Source organism: Calliopsis andreniformis, chromosome 9 (assembly GCF_051401765.1).
Source record: "Calliopsis andreniformis isolate RMS-2024a chromosome 9, iyCalAndr_principal, whole genome shotgun sequence".
Classification (NCBI taxonomy): domain Eukaryota; kingdom Metazoa; phylum Arthropoda; class Insecta; order Hymenoptera; family Andrenidae; genus Calliopsis; species Calliopsis andreniformis.
In genome coordinates this window covers 9,714,333-9,737,692 of record NC_135070.1, presented here as the reverse complement: position 1 = coordinate 9,737,692, position 23,360 = coordinate 9,714,333, and the positions used below count along the sequence as shown (strand labels likewise).

Here is a 23,360-nt window from a genome sequence, read left to right as displayed (position 1 = left end):
GCAGATTTGCACTTACTGTGTATTGCTGCATCACTCTCCATTCAGTATTTCAATATGCGCTTAGAGAAAAAGTAAATTCTCTTCCACTTGTTTTTGTACATGTGTATACAATTTAAGTGTAGACAAGTATTTCTGATGATCGTGCACATTTCTATGATTTATATATTTAATGAACATACGTCGCGTTATTTATGGCGGGAATAACATGTGGCGCACCACGGCAATGTACGTCAAATGTGAGAAACAAACGACTCCAATATGGCGAATGTGAGGGATAGTGATACGTCGTTGTGGCTTCATAACAAGCTTGGAACGTCAAATGATAGCTGGACTGGAAGTTCAATTTGCTCGCAACTGAACGCAGAAGTTTTGCGGAACATTAAAGACTGTTTTCCAGATCTACAGACGCAGGTCAAGCTCAAATTACTTCTTTCGTTTTTCCACATACCAAGACGGAATGTCGAAGAGGTAAGCACAGTTTGTTCGGTACCAAATATTTAACATTCACGAAAAATCTAGAGCAGAGTCTTCTTTGTGCATAAATTTGCGGGATCTGCAACGAAAACTTGCGCGTGCTAAATATTTGGTCGGAATCACGCATGCATTGCAGGCCCGCCACTTATTTAACTTTATTTAGGTGTTGGATGTTTTTGGAATGTTTAGTAAACAGATATGTTCCACATAAGACTAATATTATGTTGTATAAAAGGATATTATCTAAATTTTCTAAAATTCTTTTACCAGTACTGTTAGTAAAATATAATTAATTTTTCAAAATATATAAAAGTATTACATGTAACTCCTAAATTATAATTATAATTTGTATAGTGGCGAGTGGAATTGGAAGAAATCATTGAAGTGGCATCACTGGATAGTGAGCTCTGGGTATCAATGTTATCCGAAGCAATGAAAACTTTCCCTTCTACGGGTTCATTGAATACAGACATCACAGACTTAGATGAACACAGACCTATTTTTGGAGAGCTAGTCAATGATCTTCGAAAATTATTGAAAAAACAAAATGACCCTGCTATGCTTCCATTAGAATGTCATTATTTAAATAAGACTGCACTTACTTCTGTGGTTGGTCAACAACCTGCACCGGTTAAGCATTTCACTCTAAAGAGAAAACCGAAAAGTGCTGCATTGAGGGCAGAGTTGCTTCAGAAGAGTACGGATGCAGCAAATAATTTGAAAAAGAGCACTGCTCTTACAGTGCCTGTAAGGAGTAGAGGAATGCCTAGAAAAATGACAGATACGAGTAAGTTGTATCTACATCTCTATCATAAATATTACTTTTTAAAACATATACAAAGAACTATGAGATAATGTTTCTATATCATTTGCAGCACCTTTAAAAGGTATCCCTAGCAGAGTTCCAACAAGTGGCTTTCGATCTCCATCGCTCACAAGTTCTTCTATGACTAACAGAACGCCTCTTAGTAGTAGAATCCGCGGTATTAAGTTACTAGATATTAACGAGCAGCCGCTGGGATATGCTCAAGCAAAGAAACGAAAGAAAATGTTGGAAATGGAAGAACAGCAAAAGAAAGTTGCGGAAGCGCAAGCGGCAGCGGCTGCTGTAGCATCGACAGCAACACCTACAACAGAAACCTCAACGACACCAGAGTATGCTCAGGGCTTGGCTTCAATCAATCCACCTGCTACTCCAATTACTCCTGTGGCGGTTGTGCAACCTTATAATACCTCTACTACGCCGACTGGAGTATCAACACCGACTACACCGCAAACTCGTACGTTTTTATACGCAACAAATATTTACGTATGTTTGCTATACCGTAAATAATGACATTTTTTATTATACAGCTACAACACCCACTACACCTACAACTCCAACTACAACAGCAGCAGTTACAACGCCAACAGTTATTACACCAGTAGAAAGTACACCTGTAGGTGTGCAAACAGTCAGACCGGCTCAGACTGTTACGCAGATACGTATACAAACTACTGCGCAACCTGCTAATGCGGCTGCTAACACAAGAAAGGGATTATCCCTTACGGTGTGTATAAATATAGATACTAAGATAATTGATTCTTGCGATATGCATTTCATCAAAAAATTGAGTAAATATATTACATCGAATCACGTGAATGATAAAGTCACGAATTTCTTGCGTATGTTTTTAGCGAGAACAAATGTTGGAAGCACAAGAAATGTTTAGGACAGCCAATAAGGTGACACGACCGGAAAAAGCTCTTATTCTAGGTTTTATGGCTGGCTCTAGAGGTATGTATTCATTTGCAAAATTATTAGGTCTGTGTTTATATGTTTATCTAAAACTCTATACTTTATGTATCTAGATAATCCCTGTCCGAAATTGGGCAACATTGTTACGGTGATGCTGTCGGAAAATATTGAGGAGGTGACTCAACCGGATGGCACGACTGTGCCAATGTTAGTTGAGACGCATTTCCAGATGAACTACACAAATGGCGAATGGAAGAGGATAAAGAAGAATCGTCGGATCGTAACAGAGGAATCTACATCTGCTACAACACCCGCACCCAGTGTAACTGCCACGGCTTCCAATTAAAAGATAAAAGAACAAAAGAGGTTCTTGAGTTAAGGTTACACGGGTCGTTCTGTCATTGCTTGGATAACACATTTTTTCCTTGTGAACAAAACTGTCTTCAGACAGATATCAAAAGGATTTTGATGCGTTAAGTATGATATGTGACTTGTGTATCTTGTATATGGTGTAAGCAGAGCTGTGTACCGCGTTTCTGTAGTAAAACTTCGAAATATGTACATGTTACAGTTACACATGAAAATAATTTGTGTTAATTGAAAATACACACAAGAATTAAGGTGTTCTGATTTCGTTTTGCGAAATCGGGAAATATTGTTAGGTAAAAGACTCGATTTTTTTTATTGGAAAGTAGCGTTAACGTCACATCTAACAAAAATCTTAAACACTACGGAAGTAAAGAAGAATCTGATATTTCTAATTTGTGTCTGGTTTTACTTACAATGAGTAAACTTACAAATTGGTCGCCATTTAATTAGAATGTTAAATACTATTTATCAATAGATAGTGTGATATCTTCCATTGTAAGAAAAACCAGACACTTCTAATTTAAATGCAGCGATTATCGTTCATAACTTGAATTTATATATATATTTGAATTTATATATAAATATATAGATATATGTTCCCACATTTAAGACAAAGAATGAACATAAAACTTATAACGTTGTTATTTGAATAAAATATAATTATATTGATTAACATTTTGTTTATTTAAAGAACTTAGTAGTCCGTCAGTATTGGTCGATAACGTTACCCATATCTTCGAATTTTCGATTTCAAAGTCATTTGAATATTCTGACATATGCTGCCCTCTGATTAGTATCTTTTTGCAAATGTTGCGCATTGATGTGCGAACTACTTGTAACATTTTATTAATTATTTTCTCAGTAATTCACTGATTAAGTGTGAAACGAAACTTCTTCTTGATTTAACGACTTCAGTAATTTTTTGGGTTTAACTGAATTAAAATGCAGCATTTGCATAAAAAGTGAGTTACATAACCTCCTTCAAAGCCGGATACAAGATTCTATTCGATATTTACTGTGAAACAAAGTATTTTTGTAATTTACCGTGGTCAAGTGTCCCGCTTCTATTTAATTAAAATATTTCTGCGTTTTCATAGTCAGTAATTTGTACATTAACAATGTTCCGCCTGTTAATGTCTTTGCGTCCTCAGGCCCGTAAGGTGAGTTATCTAACCTACCGAAGATAGTAGCAGTTTATTTGAATTATTACTTAGAGACAAGAAGCAAGAAGGCAGAAGATTTACTTCACTTTTAAGTAATATTTAATGAGCTGTGTATGTTATGTAATGAGAAAATAATATTTAAAGTAAGCATGTCTATAATAATTGCAGGCCTTTGCTGCAACATCAGGTTTGATGAAAGCTCAGAGTCCAACATTAGTAGAAAGTGCTCGCAGCATTCACATTGGTTCTAAGCTTTTCTGTTGTCAGGTTTCTGGTCCACGGATACAGAAACCTGCACCTAGCTTTTCTGGAACAGCAGTGGTTAACGGTGACTTCAAAGAAATAAAATTGAGTGACTATAAGGGAAAATATGTGGTTCTTTTCTTCTATCCCTTGGATTTGTAAGTTCCTGATCAATTGTAGTCAAAGATGAGTTATTTTAATCAGAAAATTGAGTTTATTTTGTAATTTGCAGCACATTTGTATGCCCAACTGAATTAATAGCATTCAGTGAGAGAATATCTGAGTTTAAAGCTTTGAACACTCAAGTAATAGGCGTTTCTACAGATTCGCATTTCAGTCACTTAGCATGGATTAATACTCCGAAGAAACAGGGTGGCCTTGGCGGCGATTTGGGTTATCCTCTCCTTAGTGATTTTAATAAAGAAATATCAGCCAACTATGGTGTCCTCCTTCCAGACTCTGGAATTGCCTTACGAGGACTTTTCATCATAGACAAGGATGGTATCCTCAGACAACTTACTGTGAATGACTTGCCGGTTGGCAGAAGTGTAGACGAAACACTGAGGCTCATCAAAGCTTTCCAGTTTGTCGAGAAACATGGAGAAGTTTGCCCAGCTAATTGGCAACCAAAATCGAAGACTATCAAGCCAAACCCAAAGGATAGCAAGGAGTACTTTGAATCATTAAATTAAGCTTAGAATGTAACATCTTTTTTTATATAATATAATCTACTGTAATATAAATTAATATATAAATAAATATCTAAACTGTTACAATATTTTTCTGTTTTTGCCTTAGAATACAATACTTCAAATCGATATCCTAGTATTAAAAGGAAAAGCAGAAATTAAACTAAGTGCGTTTTTATAATCGAGCTTTTCGTATGCAGAATTTTAGTTTTCTCAACAATGGGAAGGGTGTGCGCGCGGGAGTCGTTTCAATCAGAGGCAAAGGGCACCGAGGGCTCGCGGTACTCGAATAGGAAGCAAGAGGGATAGAAAAAGGTGCGTGAACGCCAGTATGTATGTGCGCGCGATACAGAGGGTTTAAGGGTGGATTCCGTGGAGCCACGACGGGAGGGGAGCAGCAATTTTGTGCTGGTTAATTTGATTCTTTGTGGTGATGGAAGTAATAGAGCGGCGGGTCAAATCTTTCAAAGTCCGTTCCGGATTACTCCCTCTCCTTTCCGCGTTTTCCCTACAAAAGCATTTCCCTTTGGATTTACGTGAAGAGCGGCCAGGGGGTGTCACGAAGACTGACTACAATCGTTTGGGCAATAGTAAAATAGTTTGCCTATGAACTCTTTTCTTACGATATTTGTACTATTCAATTCCTTTCATTGACATCATAATTGCATTTTCTATTCATATTCAACACTGATTAGATTTCATGTTTTATTCGTATTCAAGAATGACATGAAATATGCTTAATCGAATAATATATGCGCATATTTTACCATCTTCTTCCAGTTTATTGTATAATTTGTTTATTACGTAAATTTGAAGGACTCACAGAGAGAAGGAAGGGGGCGATTGCAGCCTTGAAGGCGTAGAAACAAGAAAGTCCAATTAAGTTGTAGTTTCGATAGGGAAAGGAGTTCAAGAGGCAACTGATTTTCAAGCTTGTGATAAATTTATAAGAGAGAGCTTATTATTACGCGAAGGAGATACCGTCGCCGGTGACGCCCCAAAGGAAGGGATAAAGTAACTGGAGAAGAGGATCGCGGGTGTGGGAGGCGGTGTAAGATAGATGGGAAATGGGGAGGGAAAAACTGAAAAGCGACGCCCGAGATAAACGGCTCATCCTCTCTCGCCCTACAAAATCCAATCCTGTCCTTTGCGAGCCGAAATCTCAAGATTAAACATATTTCAGAGAACAGACGCGATTCGTGTCTTTGGGGCACTGAAATTAACCCTAGGATTTCAACATATATCGAAACCATTTATACTGGCTGCTTTATTAATGACATGATCTACTGTGAAAAAATATAATAAATTGTACTCGCTTAATTCATATAGAATATATACTGACAATGAGCAGATATAAATGATTCTATTGTATAATGCTGAAAAAAAGAAAGTTTGAAATCTAAGTGAAACAATAGAAGTATCATATCTATTTGTTATAAGAAGGGATTACATCTCTTTACTGATACGTAGAGTTAGAGAATTGCTCAAACTAAATTTGTACTACAATATTAATATGGAAACAAAATGTAGAATAAAATTCATTCTTCTAGCATAAAAATATTATCAATGTGAAATTTTTATTTGACCATTGCAACTCAAAAATCGGATTCAATTAATCCCGAAGTGGATACCATCAATCGGCAGAACGACTTTGTTTTCATCGTCCAAATAATTAAAAAAGTCCAAATACGTGTTCTCCACCCACTTTTTCCCCGATTCGAGATGCGAACGGCCGAATTTTTTTTCCCCATTCACGAATATCGTCGTTAGATAGTGATTTTTCCTGTCGCGATACATTCCCTTCTTTTTTTGGACGGGTGGAAAAGCGAAAATATGGAAACGGGGGTCCAGCAAACGCTGAATATAACCGGCTGGAATCGCAGAAAGGAGCTTACGGATTAAACCGTGGCCACAATAGCGAGATAGATTTTTTCCATTGATTCGCATTCATCCCTTCGGAAAGTTTGCAGAATCGAATCACGCTTCTCCTCCTCACCCTCCTCCTCTTTCTCCTCCTCCTACGCCCCCCTTTTCGCTCGATTCCTCGCCAGGACGGCGGGTATCGATTTTCCTTTTGACGCTCGCCAATTCGTCGGTAATGTCCGTCCGATTAAGAGCGAGCCATGGATTATGTCGTCGCCGGGGCGGAGGGATTTTCCTGTTCTAATCGACTTCCTAGTCGCCTATCGCCGCCGGTTTGTTCCACCCCCGCGATTGTTGGGGCTGCCAGCGTACGGCTTCCCGTTCTAATTGCTCCTCTTGTTGCCCGTAACTAACGCTTAAACGACCTTAACATTTGTCTCTGTTATCTCTGCTGTTCTCTAGCCTGTATTGTATTAGGATATGACTTTAGAGCGCGAGGTAACTTTAGTTTAGAAACAAAAGAGAAGTGTTTTACGGAAAGATCGTTTAATATGATTTAGTAAATGCGTAAATTACATTTGTTTCATCTTTCAGTCTGCTCGAAAAGGAGATGAAACGAGAAGGAGTTACATTTGGAGAATTATTTTTTTTGCTGCAGAAGATCTTTAAAGTTTGTCATTATTTAAGAAGATTCATCCCTCTTTACTAAAGAGAAGTCAAAGTAGAGATATACTTTGCCTTCAGGAGAAATTCGTGCAATTTGATTCCTTGGATTTGAAATATTATTTTGCAAGAAAACGATGTATTCTTCAGATGTTTTTTCTTTTTTAAAATTCCTTTCTTCTTATCAAGTAGAATACGCATACATGAAGAATAATTTGAAATTCTAATGTCTTTAAAAATTTCTATTTCTCTATCTCAAATCCTCCACCTTAATGCCAAAATGTACATTTATAAACTCTGATCCTGTGTTCCCTCTTCTTTCAGAAGAACACCCATCAAATTTCCTCGCCGAATTAACCGATGATCCCCAGCTAACAAGCTAATCCACGAATCCCGACGATCCCGCGTACCGAAGGAAACGACTCCGAAGCGAGCCACTCTATCGCGCCAATAACAAGACAACCATCGAGTCGGTTCAACATCATTAGCCTCCCTCCGCGTCGTTCGCCGTCAGAGAAGGAAAAGCAGAAGGAATGAGCGAGCCAACTCGTCGGTTATTGTTAGACCGGCGATCGAAGTGAGCGCGCGCGTCAAAGAGGATCCACTATCGTTTCTCGTGAAATAGAACTCGCTCGTTCGTCGTTTGAGCCTCTTTGGCCTCCGCCGAGCCCCCTACCATCACCCTCGTTTTTTTCCCTCTCGCGGAGCTCGTCTAATAACCTCCCAGCTCGCGACTGCTCGCGAAAAGGAACATTTTCTTAAAGGAGCATTCAGAGCGCGGCTTGATAGGTGGATATTATAGTAGCTGGGGGTTACCCTCGGCGGTTCGACGCCGTCAGGGACGGAGGGGATGGACGGGGGTGGGAGGGAGGCAGCGACGAAGGAGGGAAACGTGGCGGCCACGAAAACGAGGAGACACGGGCGGAGGGGTTCTGCCTGGCGGAGGGAGGGGGATGCATCCATCCATATCCATCCCGGGGTGGCTAGCGGGGCTTTGATTACTTGTTTTAATCTTCCGACTGCCGACTGGGCGAGCATCTGTCACTCAAAATCCGTAATTGCGCGCGGTACCCGTTCTTCCATCCCTCTCCGACTACCCTCGCGCCCCCTCCTGCTCGCCCATGTCGGCTGCGAGGGGCTGGCTTTCTTGCTTTGAGCATCGCCATTACTTTCTTATTGCTCGTTTAGCACTTTCACGCTGGCCTTCCGGTTACCGGAGCGCATTCGAAGGCGATCGTGTAATCGGATCAGCGACGGTGCTCGTCGAATTCCTTTCGGTATCTTAGGGGGCTGACGTGTGCTCCCTTTAACGATGTGGCCTGACCAGGGCCCGTAACCTGTGTGTTATGGCGTCGTTACGTGGAAATTGGAACTGGATTGGGGTGGTTGGGATACGATTTGGGATAGTTGGTTAAATCTTAGTGATCGATTTGAGGAACTTTTCCTCCACCTTAGGCAGGTTTAGTTGAGCCTGTGCGAATGGGTCGTGAACCCCGTGATTATGGAACTTTATTATGTAATGTAGAGGGTGTTTGACTGTAGGTGAGAACAAATTTCAAGGGTGATTATAAATAAAAAGATGAGACGAAAATTAAGAATAACGAAAGGGTGGTTGAGACTTCATTTAGTAACTATAAGTGTTTGTGAATCGTCTGAAAGTTGGTATGTAAATTGAATGACATGAAGCGAAGTTTGTAGCAGGGATCAGATTATAAAGTAGTTATAGACATTGCCTAGGGGTGAAAGTAGTAGAATTCCACCACCTATATAAAGTCACTCTACGTCAATAGTTGTGGTAGACACTGGCTTCTTGAATGCTTATAATTATCAACAAGTCACTGCCAAAGATGGGTCAATTTTGACCCGCACACATACTAAGAAGTATACCGCTATGCAATTGTCTGAGATTAGATTCGTAGCCAAAACAATATTACAAAATTTCACTTGATGCATTTTACATATTTCAATAACGTGAATGTGTCCAAATACTTATGAACGTTAGTGTATATATACCTCAGTATCTACAGATAAAAACTTGCTAAAATGCATTCTTTAACATCTCTGAGCAAACATATCTATTCAAACGAAGACTCAAACACAATTTCTTTACTTTTCATTTTAGTTTAACTCGACGTCTAGAATCACCCCCTAAATTTCCTCCATCTGTATCTGGACCCCTCCATATAGGTTCGAACTATCCTCAAAATTCGACGCGTTTCTCTCATTTTGAGCTTCATGTATGATACCTCCGATGCAAGCCGACAGGGAACCTCGTTCGTGGGCAGACGTTTTCAGCGCGTGTCCGCGCGCGTTTAGCGGTCAGCACAGGAGAAAAAAAAAGCTCGGGACGGTATTAAACGAACGAACCCCCTGTGTAGCTGGCTCCCGGACAAGGCACCGACTCTGCCCCCCTGCCTATCCACTTACCACACGAATGGACGAGGTGGTCATCAGATCGATGAAAAGAGATTCGCGACACGCCACCGAGCGCGCTGCACCCTCCAACGCTCTCAAACTGCGCCCTCTCCCCCGTCCCCCTCTCGTGCATATGTGTGTGCACCTGAAACGAAGCCAACCGACCCGCGGGGCAACGAATCTCGTAGCCGTGATCTAATTGTGCACACTCAAACCGGGCGAAAACAATGCGGCGAACGAGCTAGCGCGTTGTATTTAGCTAAATGCACCTTTTGTGACGGCCATTGGCCGTTCGCCGCGCGAATTAGATGACAATGACGCGCGTCGTTTACGTCGGGACCATTGTGAACGTCAAAGCCCGCTTAAATGGCACCTTTAATTACAAGTATCTTTGCCGCGGGAATGACCCCCTTCCCTCTGGTAAAATTGTATGGATACGCGATAGGGGTTCTTGAGTTTCGTTTGTGTTATGGCGAATCGTTCGCTTTTTTTAATTTTTGGGGGAGGATTGCCTTTGAGATCGAAAGGGCGCGACTGCTTTTAGAGAGACGATGTGAAAAATGATTGAAAGTAGCGATTTGAAGAGTGAGCTAGGTTTAATTTGAACCTGGAATATATTTGTGTTATTTGTACGATTTAATTAAAGTGCTAGATCAGGGCGATTTTTCTAAACAGTTTTTTAATCAGCAGTTATAAAATGCATAGAAGCCAGTTAATTTGGGAAAGTCAAACTTTCTAATAATATATTCCTCGTATTTTCACTTGCAGAGTGCTTCTACAGTTCTGTACCTCAGAGCCAGACTAACCCAAGTCCATTTTTGTTGTTTTTCAGGAGAGCTGAAAAGCTTAACATAATATTTAAAGTAGTTTATACTTCTAAATTTCCTTCACTCATAACGTAACTTCACTAAGTTCCTATTATTCTAATAAAAAGAAGAAAAAGCAATAAGATCCTGTAAAAAGCTTGATTCTGAAAAAACTGGACCTGAGTTAGTCTGGCTCTGATGTACAAAATTTAGAGTTAAACTGCAAGCTAACTATAAACCTTGTATCTCAGATAATAATATCTTACTATTTACCAAACTCTCATCCAATCATGCAATACCTCTAAAATGCTTCACACTAAATTATGTATGCACATCTCCAGTTCCCAAAGGAGATTGAGCTAAATGTTCAATAAGAACGATGGGGCACGAGAACCACAACAAAAAGAACCCCGGTTCTCAGGAAATTCAGTACCTCCGTGAAAACGCGACGTAATCGTTCCTCCGTCCGATTTAATCTGCCCGATTCAGCCCCCAGCAGCATTGGATACGGGGAGGGCGGAGGGGGACCGAGGGGGTCGCAATCTCCGCGATCGTGAATATACCATGAGCAAGAAAAGAAGAAGCACCGCGTGCACGCAAGCGAGCAAAGCGTTTCGCCGGGATTTCTGCCGCTGCTCCTCTCTCTAATTGTCGGAGTCATTCGTTCCTTTCAAAACGGAACAGATGCACCGACCTGTATTCGAGAGGGACCGTCGGTGAAACCAGGGGGGTGGCGATGGTGGTCCTGTTGGATGTCTCTTGGGGTTATTTTCAGTCGATTATCCGCCGAGAGTAGGGTCAACGCTGGTAGTTTACCCCACGAGCAACAGACACGACGGAGTCTATTAGTGGGCAGGGCGGGGGTTGAAACGGACGACTTAATTTTCGTCTTTGCCTCGCGTCGACGCGCGGCGAAGCCTCGAAATCGGTCTACGCCACCCGACTTGATTGTTTCGACGGTGCTCCGTCATTGGTTGCATGGCCGATCTTGACGAATTGACGGGGCACGCGCCGCTCTTTTGTGCCCCCAAAAGCGCATCACCCCTCTACTGAACGCTCTTCTATGGTTTTTTTTTTCTATATTTCAGAGGGATGTTTTGGCGGAGAAATTATTTTACCGAAGGGCTGGGTGGGCGTCGTTTGTGTCTACTTGAATGTTTTGTTTGCTTTCGGGGGAGGGTTACTTGTTAAACGCTGAGGGTGGAGTTTTGGAAGATCGACTGGCAAACTTAAGAATACTAAAAATTGAGGCTGCTATTTTTTTGTAGTTTATAAGGGAGATTATTTTCTATCTTCTGTAGAAGAAAAGTATTGTCACTGGAAAATTTAGGTTGTGGAAGAATGGGGGGTGTAAAAGTGGAAAATCACAGGGGGCTGAATTTAAGGTGAAGTTTAGAATTGATTAAATCTACAAACTGATTGTATATTTCAGATAATGAGATTAGAGTGTTCTGAGCTTCAAGATGCTCTATAATTTTATTTAATCTTAGGTCCTCACGTATATGTAACTTTTAAGAAATTTTTGATGGATTTGAGGAACGTTTTCAAATTCTCTATGTTTTTTTAGGCACCTATATATACAGCAGTATCTCTGAACAACTATTAACATTGAATTAACAGACGATAGAAGTACCTTTAGTACTAACGCGATTTAAGTAGAATGAGTCCAGCATTGGACAGACGTTCAAGTCAGGAAGCTCTTCAAAACACGACTCGTGCTCTGATAAGCGAATACTCAACCGATTAAGGGAATATCGTCGGGCCACGGTAGAGGGGATAGAGGCCACGACTGACGAGCCGTGCAAAGGTGGAGCAGTTGTATCTTATCTCACGTTTAATCAACATCGTCGACCCCAACCGTGACGCTCCTAAGCTACAGTAATTACTTAGATGGACGTGTCCGAACCTTTGACACGGTCACCCTTGCGAAAGAGAAATAAAATGTGTTCTACTGCATCGCCAATGCTCACAGACGTGGAAAAGAGAAGTTTAAACCTCGTTTAATGCTACAAATTAATTACTCTCGATTGATGCAAGTTCGTACTCCTCTCCTAACGACAAATCTACCATTAGTCACAAATCACTAATCACTTTGAAAATTCTTTTTCAAGAAAGATACTTAATGTTACACATAGTTTATAATATTATTCAAAAATAGATACATTAAGCTATAACTTTGTTAAATTTCATTAAAAAATATTGCTGTATGTAAAAATTACAGCCAACTTCATAAAATATACTGAAGGTATTCAGAATACAATACTCCTTTATTATCTCAGATCACACGAATGATCAACAAATAAACTTGAGTAAATTTGTCTAGCTTGTCTAGCACAAGAGTTGCTTGTCTGATAGTCTAGACTTGGAGCAACGATTAATCCACGATCGCCGAAGCGTCGAAGACCAATCGAGAGGCAGACTGATGGTCAAATGGATAGTACCACCTGTCTATTAGCCCTCGGTATCCTCGGGTATCGGTGTTGTTGATCCTTTTCTGGACCCCGGGCGAGCGCTTCGTTAATTAATCTGGCAGCGACGAGACTCGGCCGGCTCAAAGGCACCCTTTTTCGCCCCCGTTCATCCATCCATTTACTTGCTGCGTGCGATCTCTTTCCGCTCGCGTTTCAGGATCAACGCGGGAGACAACGGCAGACCAGATAATTATAGTCGTGTAAAAAGACGAGGGAGGGAGAGAGACTGTGGCGGCCGAGGGAAACGGATGCTAGTACTTGGCGAGCTCGAGGTCGCGCTTCGGGGTGGTTTTTATCTACCGCGATACACTCTGCGGGTTTTTAATTGTCGATTGCACTGCGGAAAATTTAATAGCGTCGATGGACCCCGCGCACGCAACCATGGCGCTTTAATGGACTTCAAAAGCTGAGGGTTGGCTTACTAGATTAAAATAGACGGACTTTGAAATTCTGGAGGTCTTGAAAGTTTTGTTGAAATCTTTATCGCACTGTTGAGAGGTATCGCAATTCCTCAGAGACGTTTTAAGCAAGATTTTCAATAGCTTCGAAGTGTTTAAAGATCTTTAATGGATTCAGGATATTTAATGTTTAAAGATTTTAATGTTATAATGTTTAAAAGCTTTTAAGAATCTCGAGGAAGTTCGAAAATATTTTAGAAGGGTTACTTGTACCTTCGTTTTGTCCTGTGAAATATGTATGAAGCAGCTCAATATCCTGGTTTTAAGATTTTTCAAATTTTCAGGACACGTTTAATGACACTTCGCCAAGAGAGGCGTGATACCTACATTTTTAGGAATCGAAAAGTACTCTAAGCTAATGCCTATGAAATTATTCATTTCGTTTTTATGATTTAGGTACTCGATATTGATATTCAATGTATTATTATTAATATTTATTTACTTCGATTTTCTACAACCTAAAAATTCATTTCTTACAATCTTCTCATTGAAAACGGTAATACCGTGTTCATCAAACCAATAAACTAACAATAAATGCAGCACGATAATTAAAATCTAGGCCTTGTCGATGCTCCCAGAGAAATTTAAAAACGCGAGTGAAAATCGACGTGGTCCGCCACATAATTTCTCATCGTGTAATTACAGCCGCAATTAATGCCTCTACAATGAAGAAATGTAAAGAGAAGAGTCAGAAAATAGAGATTTGCCTTTAGAACGCGTGGAAAACAGTGATGGAATAAAAGGAGGGGAAAATTCATGTTCCGCGCGATTTAATTAGCGGGGTGCACGCTCTTCAACGTAATCAGCTCAACGAATGCAAAATGGAACGGCGATACGTCGCAAAACCGAGCGAAGCCGCGAGAATGTCGATTGAAATTTCGTCGAAAGGGTTGATTAGTACCCCGTCTCCCTCCCTTTCTCCTCCTCCCTCTCAGAATTGGACCCACCAGCGGACGCATTGTGAATTGTAATACGATCACGCGGCATTGTGCGCGCTCTTCAACATATGCGACCGACCTGATGCATCCTGCGCGCACATTTCACCGTATATGTATGCAGTATACACTCGTCAGCGAGCGAAAGAGATGTACATTTGAGGGCAAGAATTAGAGAGCGTGCTGCTCGTTAATTCGAATAATACTTCCTTTACGCGGGAAAATTGAAGGGTGAATAATATTTAAACGCAGTTCTTCAACTTTATCTTAATAAACTTTTGATTTATTGTGTTGATTTATGTTGGAGAGGTATAGAGTGAAAATAAAAGAGCAGAGGAAGGGAGGAGGTACAGTGTTGTCTCGATACAAGTTCGACGAACTTGGAAATATTGTTTCAATTTACCTCGTGCTTGGCTTCGAGAAGGCAAATTGAAGCAGCTCAGACGTAAACTTATCTTAAAAAGAAATAAATTCATTACATTCCTTGTGCATGTAACTGATTACAGGCGGTGAAATTGTATCGAGACAGTACTGTATTAAAATTTTCCCATAAGGGTTTCTCCCTAAATATTGTAAGGAATATAAGTGAAACATGTTTGTCATTTTTGCAAAATTTTACAAAAATTCGAGGAACCTAAGTTTATCCGATTAACCGAGACCCCACTACTATTGTATCTTTGCAATTGTTCACCTTCTAAAATTCTAATCCTTCTCTCCATCACCCTAGTACGCCATTTTCCTTCTCGATCAGTACCTAACCATTTATAGCCCCCAGCAATTTTCCAAAAAAGGAACCCACTAACTATTTAAAAAAGAAAAACAAAAACATGCCAAAACAGGATTCCAGAGGGTATTACCGATCGATCTGCATTTCCTGAGCGCGTACAAGCAGGCCCGCAAGTCGAATCCAGGAAGATACACACTCGCTCGCGGGCCTGGAAATAAAAGGACCAGAGCATCGAAAGAGTAGGGCTTACGCTGTGCTCCCAGATCGAATTGCTTTTTACAGCGGACAGTCGCGAGATATCGAACGTGTGCGCGTGCACAAGAAGATGATTGTGTACGGATTCATCGTCGCGTTTCTGTGTTAAACACCCCGGTTGTGTGCGCGCGCGTGTGTACAAGTACGCGAGGAAGGTGGAAACGTTGGGTAGGCGCATGATGCGTGTGGGGGGCGCAGGCATAAAAGAGCAAGCGAAAAAGGGAGCCTCTTTTTAATCTAGCGACGATTCGCAACCCCCGGCTCCTTTTATAGTTACGCGCTTAGTGCTTATACCCATTGACTCTCTCCGCTCTTGCTCCCGCTCCTTCTCTCTCTACGCTTCGCTTTTTTCGCTTTGTCGTCGTGTCAGAGCCGGTCTTCTCTGTGACCGAGGGCCCGAACCAGTCCCTCTGCCTGCTCTCGGACCTTCTCCTCGATACGGGACGAACGGCCATTCCACTGCGTCGTGTCCAACAACGGACGCTCCACTTGCTTCGCGTTTACCCGACCTCGCCTCCTTTTTTGCGACTTTCGAGGGTCGCGATGTTTCGGCGGTCGCGCGATTTGGCGGGTGGGGTTGCGAATGGGGGTTAAATGACACGGTCACGTATAGCACGCGATGTCTTCAAGACGTCTATTTTATGTCCATTTTATGGCTGAACGTTTTATGACATAATTTGAAGGTCTTAAAAATATCCAACAGTGTACGTGTTAGACTTTCGAAATTTATGTCCGTGAGACGTCTGGAAGGCACATTATATGGATGTTTCAAAGACTTACGCTTTTGAACGTCTTCATTCGCTGGGTTATTGATAAAAAGAGACTTTTTGTGGTCGAAGCAGCGGGAGAGTGCAAAGGGTTGACAGCATTTAAAGGTTTCAAAACGAGAGCAAGACCAGAAGATTGTAAAGGGTTGAAAGCGTCAAGATTATTCTAAGCAGTTAAGGAGTAGCTAATTTGGTATTCAATGCCTAGGTGATCTTATGTGGAAGTACTTGGGTATTCAAGTGTTTGGTACTCGTAATATTGTGATATTACACTAGAGTATTTGCTTTGGTAGTATCTATGTATTCTAAAATTGAAACTATACATAGATGTTAAAGTACTGGTATGGGGAGTACTTGTGGACTAAGGTATTTATACACTCAAGTACTCAAAGATTTAATTGTATGACTCGTAAAATTACTCTGATATTGGATGCTTTAAGCATCTATATCTAGATTTAATTCAACTTGTTTTATTATTTCAAATTAATTGATAAATCTTCTTTCTTTGCATAAGTAAAAAAATAAGATAGCTATCATGCAGATAACAATCAAAGACAGTTATTAACAATACACAGTAAATTAAGAAAAGAAGGTCCTTAGCCTGAATAACAACCAACCCACAGTATCTTCAAGTCAATGTAATAATAATTATTCTTGCATTTCACAATTATTAGAAATTTCAAATTTTTATTCATAGCTCTTCCACTCTATTTCTGAACTTTATAATTATACAAATTATTGAGGTTTATTTAAACAGACTAAAAACTTCTGTATCAGAAACTCAGTGCCAATATGTATGAAAAGAAAACTATTAATTATCTGATCATCAGATATCTTCAATTTTATTACGGAAAAAGCTCTCCACTCTTTCGAACCCTTCATCCACCCCACACGCGTCAACTAAGATTTACCTTGTAATCACCCTCTCGAGCGGCATGCCCTGCAATCAACCCCTCGGAATCGACTTCCCGCTATCGCACCTCTCCCCGGAATTTCTCCAATTCCAGACCACTCATCTTCACCCCGAGAAGCCGTGTCGTGTCTGTCCTAACGAGTTCCTGATCGCGAGGTTTAGGGTGTGGTCGCGGAAACCTTGGTCCCGTGTCGCGACAGATAGATTTTCCAAAAACAAAAAATTATTCCATTAGAGTAATTGTCGTGGCCTCTGACGGAAGCAGATAATAACGGTCACGAAAGGGATCAGGTCCGCGATAATGGCAGCAATAAATTGGCGGTGGCCTCCTCGAACACCGTCATCTGCATCGCCTGGCCTCTTTCGCCGCGCAGCTGTCGTGAAAGTCGTCGCCCTTTATCAGCTCGGTAATTAACTCGATTAGCTGGACGATGAAGCTTTAAACAAATGAGCCGCCTTCTGTGGTACAGCAATTAAGGGTCACCGTATCGATTGCTCTTCATCGCGAATCACGTGAATTACGCGGCACTTGCGTGAACACGCCAGGCTACCAGCGTGCGTTTAAGCAGAGGCCTCTTCGATGGTCACGCTATTTTCCCTCAATCGGATCAAGGATCTCGTTTAATTTATTAACGAACAGCCCCTCTTGCGTCACGACGAATGCTCGACCATTAGGAATTACTGATTTCTTTCGGCAAGCTGACGCCTCGACGAGGATGGCGTCAGACCCTATGGCCGCTATGGGGGGTCCAGGACCCCCGTAGACTTGGAAATTCGTGTTTTGATGCCACGGTTGAGTCGATCATGAGATTTGTTGGGAGACAACATCACCAGAATGGCGCGGTGAAGGGGAATAAAAACGAGGGGTCCTCGATGCCGAGTGGAGAGTGTATATTCATGGTCTGTTTCCCGTGTTGAGGGGGTTTCGTATTTATACGGGGCCACTTAGCCCCAGTATCGAGGCCAAATTCCTTTTGATTATGCGTACTCCCGTTTTGAGGGCATACATTAGTGCAATATTTCAATAATTATGGAGAACTCTATAGTATATCCTATTACTGGGGTGCTTGTCTATATTTCTGTGCCTTCAGATTGAAATCGTTGTTAGAAAAAAGAATCTTTATCGAAAGCTTAAAATTTTTTTAAGTCTTACATATTAATAAATAAAGAATAAAAAAATAATTTCTCAGCTTATGTGTAAAAATCCTATTTCTATAAATGATTTTAATCTGAAGGTACAGAATTAGGTACGAGCACAGAGATATAGACAAGTATTCTATAAATCTTTATTAGAAACAAATGAGAAAAAATACCAGCAATAAGACCATTATACACCTCTGAAATTCACATAATTACATAATCAAATAAAAGAAATTCCCTCGTCAGGTTACAAACTTCCATCAAGTAAACACTTTATTTAGAGTACCATTTGAGTCTACTATTAACATATATTGGTATTATATTAATATACAGGGTGTCCATGCTGAAGCAGGCCACTTAAATAGGAGAAGGAGAAATATCATGGAAGAACACTCTTTTGTGTAGCTTCATTTTTTTTAGTTTTTTAAAATTTCGTGTTACTAAAAACAAAGGTACTAAGGTGGCCTGCTTTAGCTTGGTCACTCTGTATTATATAATATATATATTTATTACTAACACACTCAAATGGTTTTTAATATACTTAACCCAGGCATTCTCTTCAAGCCAGGAAAAAACTACAAGATCTTTAGAATTGATAAATCGTTTCCAAATAACACCGCTAGCATTTCGACCTCCCCCTGACAATACTCGAAAGAAGATTGAACTCAGGGTAGGATTAATGAGACCAATCACTTAAGGGACAGCCGAAGAATAGATTCTTCCAAAGATTTCGTGAATTCACCGGTGTAACACGATCGTCACTTACGGGAGACCTCGAAGGAGGACACGGGGGCTTCGAGACCGTTGTCATCCCCTACGCGTGTTAAATTACCTCGGGACCAAGCGCATAGGAAGGGCAATGGGGGAGGTGTGCAACTCGACTCTAGATTGCAGCCGTCAATGAGAGCTGGTAAATTTTCGATTCCAGGAAAACAGGATCTTAACACGGTTTTTCGAATCCGAGGACTCTTTATTGAGAAGAGGGTGCGTGTCAGAGGCTAATCGAAGGGTGCTTGGGGATCAGAGTTTGTAAAAGCTACCTGAATCGACGTTACACGATCTCTGTCAATTTACAAGTTTGAAAAACTAGTAGACAAGTATTGTTATTAGCGAGGCAGAGATTTGGTTAACTTGTACGAGTTGCTCAGTGAAACCACCTGGAAATTGTTGAAAGTATTGGAAAACGATTCGCGCAAAAATTGTAGTTTCGAGTGAAACGAGATGTAATTTTTGAATTGAAACTTTTGAAAGTTTTGTATCGTTTCAAGGGTTCAATTTTTTATCGTTTCGAGGGGATACATGAATTCATTGGGTGTTTTAAAGTTTCATGTTTGTTAAGAGATTATAACAGTTGAGCTACTAAAGTATTTACAAAGAAGGGTACTATTTATTTCTAAAAATGTTAAGTTACTCTTAATCATCGATAAATACTATTATCTTGAATAGTAGATTTTCGCAAAAATAGAGATATCACTTTGATCGGTATCGTGAGGAATAAATGTTCATTAATATTTGGTAGTTCTACTGTGAAGATGCTCTTAAAGTAATCAACTAATACTGTGATCTTTCAATAACAGGATAATATATTTCCATAGGAATTCTATTTAGTCATCTACAAGATATCTCCTCATTAGATCTCTCCAGTCCACCTAATACCAAAGTTTCCTTTTCAATTTTTTACTAAACTCTACATCTACCACAAACTGTGTCCCAGAATTTCATAATCCGTTACTGGCACAAATTTCTTGGCATTTGACTATGCATCAATGGTGTAGGTAAAATCCACCCCACCGAGCTCTCTTTTTCGCGACAAATGGAATGGAAAGAAGCAGTTTTTATTCTGCCATTTTTTTTGCTTTCTCAGGAACAATATCGACGAGCGGCTGAATTTTCCAATCGGCTTATTAGCGATAGAGAAAACGTTGCTCCGCAACGGATGCGAGCATGCAAGGGAAAAAGCAACGAAATTGAAATCGATCGATCGACGCTGCGCTTTCATCGCAATTACCGAGTTAATGAGCCGCTTTAAATATCCAATGCTGTCGCTTATTAACGCCGATATAAATCGTGTTTAATCAGTCGAGCCGCGATTAATCCACCCGTTGCCGTCGACCATGCGGAACTAATGTCTTCGACATCGCTTACACTTCGATGTGATTCAGTGTTCAGTTGTTTCCATTCTCCACGGGGTTTCCGCGGACTAAAATATTTCACGATCAATGCGTGATTATGACCGTGGCGAATAAACTGGTAATCGTCGTTGATGTTGTTAAAGGGAAAGTGCTGTAAAATGTGAGTTGCGGGAGTTGGAACTTTTGCTACCTATTGAAGTACGTTCTTGTTAAGGTCTAGGTATATTCTGTGAAGTTAGATGGAACTTAACGATTCTTGTACCTATTTGTCTAGGCATTATTTCACTTGTGTCTATTACTTATTTAGATACACACTGCTTTTTAAGGTATGAATATATGAAATGTTTTTAGTAAGTTTATTAAAGTTATTAACTTCTTCATTTTCTAGTTTAATCTTATTTAAGTATACTTGAATAACTTTAAACTGTCTTTGCAAAATACCTGTATTATGTCTGATCTGGGACTTATTCTACTAATTTTTCTGTCTGATCTGGGACTTATTCTACTAATTTTTCTGTGTCTGACTCGAGACTTATTCTACTGACGGCACTGTGTCTGATTTAAGATTTATTCTATTACCTTTGTTATAGAATAGAAGAAGTATCTTTCTTACAGAATAGATATATAGCGCGTCTATTATTCCATTAGTACACACCATTGCAGTCATAGACGTGTCTCACATTATAAAAATTCTCTCAAAATTCTTTTTCAGAACGCTCAACTGTTCACAATTTTTGCAATACCATTGCCTCAGCAACCTTACCCAACAATAATAGACCTTTAAATTCCTCTCAAAATCCTTCACCCTACTACACCCTTTTCTTCCCCACAAACACCTGCAGGCCTACAAATAACTACAAAAAAAAAAAGAAAGAAAAAAGAAAAGAGAACAGTCACAAATATTCTCACTCGCAGCATCAACAACAGAGACTCTCCCCAGAATTGCCTTTGCGACCTCTCCGCGGCAGCTCCATCCACGTCGTTTCATCTCCGAAGGACACTTGCTAACAGTGCACAATCGGATCTCAAACGCGACCGCGAGCTTGCAGATTCAGATACGTAGACAGTAGCCTCGATATGATCGACTCCCAAAGGGCGTCGAAAAGGCGCCTCTAAACGTAGTCGTTGCTCGATGGCGTGGGTGTGTATCGGAGGGGGATTCGGTCGTAGAAAGGAAGACGGTAAACGGCGCAAAGAGGGCGGCGAAGAAAGGACAGCGGAGGCGAAATAAAACTGAAACTCGAGGGGGTGGCGAGGAGGGGGATGGCGCGCGCGGAGGCGGTTAGGGAGGTCGAAGGGGGGTGCGACGGGGGATGGAATCGCTCCACGGATGAAAGGGCTCGTGGAGAGATCAGAGGCGAGGAAAAAGAGGCGAAAGGTGCGATGGCGCGCGGCGGGGTGTGAGAACGATGATTGAAGTGCACGTACTTACGTGCGCGTACTTACTCGGATATGCGCCGTGTGTAGGCGGATGCAGAAACGTGGCGGTGCCGCTGCATTGTCGTCCGTGCTCCCTCGTGGTCGCGCGCGCACCACCAATGGCGCCTCCACGCTCCTCTTCGCGAGCAAAGCAGTTGAATCGGCTTCGACCTGCTCCATCCGACACGCGCCAAACACTTCCCGCGGATTCTCGATCATCGCGTATTTTCTTTTTTACAAATCGTTGTTCTGCGGTCTCACTCTGCTGCTATTTATGTATGGATATCAGAATGAAACAGTAGGTTGTACTGAAGATGCTACGAAAGAATTTAGAGGGGTTGATTTGAAAGGAAAAATTGTATCTGTGAAATGTGATTATTGATAGGAAGCTTTAGTCTATAGCTTGAAATTTATGTATAGAGGGGAAGTCACACAACTGTATTACATGAATTTTCTTGTAAATTATTCGACGTAGGAAAGAATATTTCAAACGGAAGCTGTATGGTATCGAGAGTATTCTGTTCTGTGGTATATTCCTGTCGATACTGAATCACTTCATTTAAAATGTTTTTTCATACAATAAGTAGTTCACAAGGAAATTTAGGCGATACAGTTGCATGATTCCTCCTGTCTGAACTTTTAGAAATTATTATTAATGAGATGAAGTTGTAAGTCATTATATGATAAAGTGTGTAATTTGTTTTTACTATTAATTGCTTAATTCTTTTTTTGACTAATATTACTTTTCATTATTTAAGAAACAATCATTGCTTTGTTTTTAAAAATTTGCACTTCCACCACAATATTCTGAATTTTCTTAATTATCAAATCTATTTATCTCTGATTATAGTAGAATCATCGAAAGTATTTGTTTAGAAAAATATTATCAATTCACGAAAATATGAGAACCGATATGATTTTCAAAGCGGTGAACTTATGTAAAGAAATAAGTCAGAAATATACATTTTTTAATTTGAGGCTTTATTTCTTCTAAATAAATACAAAATACTATTTTTTAGAGATAAGACCTCAAATCAAAAGATTTTGTCGATTTATTTCTTTACGTAGAGTTATCCCGTGGATGTATATACCACTGATTTTAGCACCCTATACAAGGTATTCGGCTATAGGTGGCGAACAATTCTGGGAGAAATTTTAAATATCAAAATGAGATGAAAATTAAAAATATCGAAATATTCGAAATTAACTATAAGTACTTATTTTAAAATTCGTGAAATTCACTTGAAATTTGGCAAATAGTGTAGCACCATTGTCAACGAAGTCCATGTCAGGAGTCAAGTCATGGAAAGAAATGATTAGCAGCAGAACTACTGTCTAAGTCGATAGCAAAAGAATTCAGCAGCAGCTGTGTATTAAAAATACGCATCATATCAATACATATCATCGTTACAAATTATTAACAAACGAAGGTTCAAACTCAAAAATTAATTTTTAATGTTTGTCTTATATTGATGTTTAGAATCATCCCTCAAATTTTCTTCCATCTATAGCCAAACACGGTTATACGCGCAGCGATGAGCACCACGACGATTAAGGATCACTGTTCACTACACGTCGATTCGATTACATCTACAGTCAGGAGATTACTGGTTAATTTTGCCAGAAATAGCTCTGCGATGTTTACTGTACCGAGTTTTCGCGTAGACTGAGCCGAGGTTATTCAGAATTTGTACTCGCTCGAGTCAGGTCACTTTGTGTG

At 40.4% G+C, this 23,360-nt stretch overlaps 2 protein-coding genes across 2 annotated transcripts; both read left to right on the top strand.

Annotated features, from left to right (window-relative positions):
* The first annotated feature begins 234 nt into the window (after nt 1–234).
* Nelf-a (Negative elongation factor A) lies at nt 235–2,558 on the top strand. The gene is given in 6 exon segments (XM_076384298.1): nt 235–468; nt 829–1,261; nt 1,350–1,754; nt 1,828–2,024; nt 2,152–2,251; nt 2,326–2,558. Coding segments are annotated over 6 exon segments (1,602 nt in total).
* Nucleotides 2,559–3,381: 823 nt separating this feature from the next.
* Nucleotides 3,382–4,765, top strand: Tpx-3 (thioredoxin peroxidase 3). The gene is made up of 3 exons (XM_076383929.1): nt 3,382–3,741; nt 3,913–4,145; nt 4,220–4,765. The coding sequence occupies exons 1-3, from the start codon at nt 3,700–3,702 to the stop codon at nt 4,677–4,679; spliced, it is 735 nt and encodes a 244-aa protein (XP_076240044.1). The 5' UTR covers nt 3,382–3,699; the 3' UTR covers nt 4,680–4,765.
* Nucleotides 4,766–23,360: the final 18,595 nt, after the last annotated feature.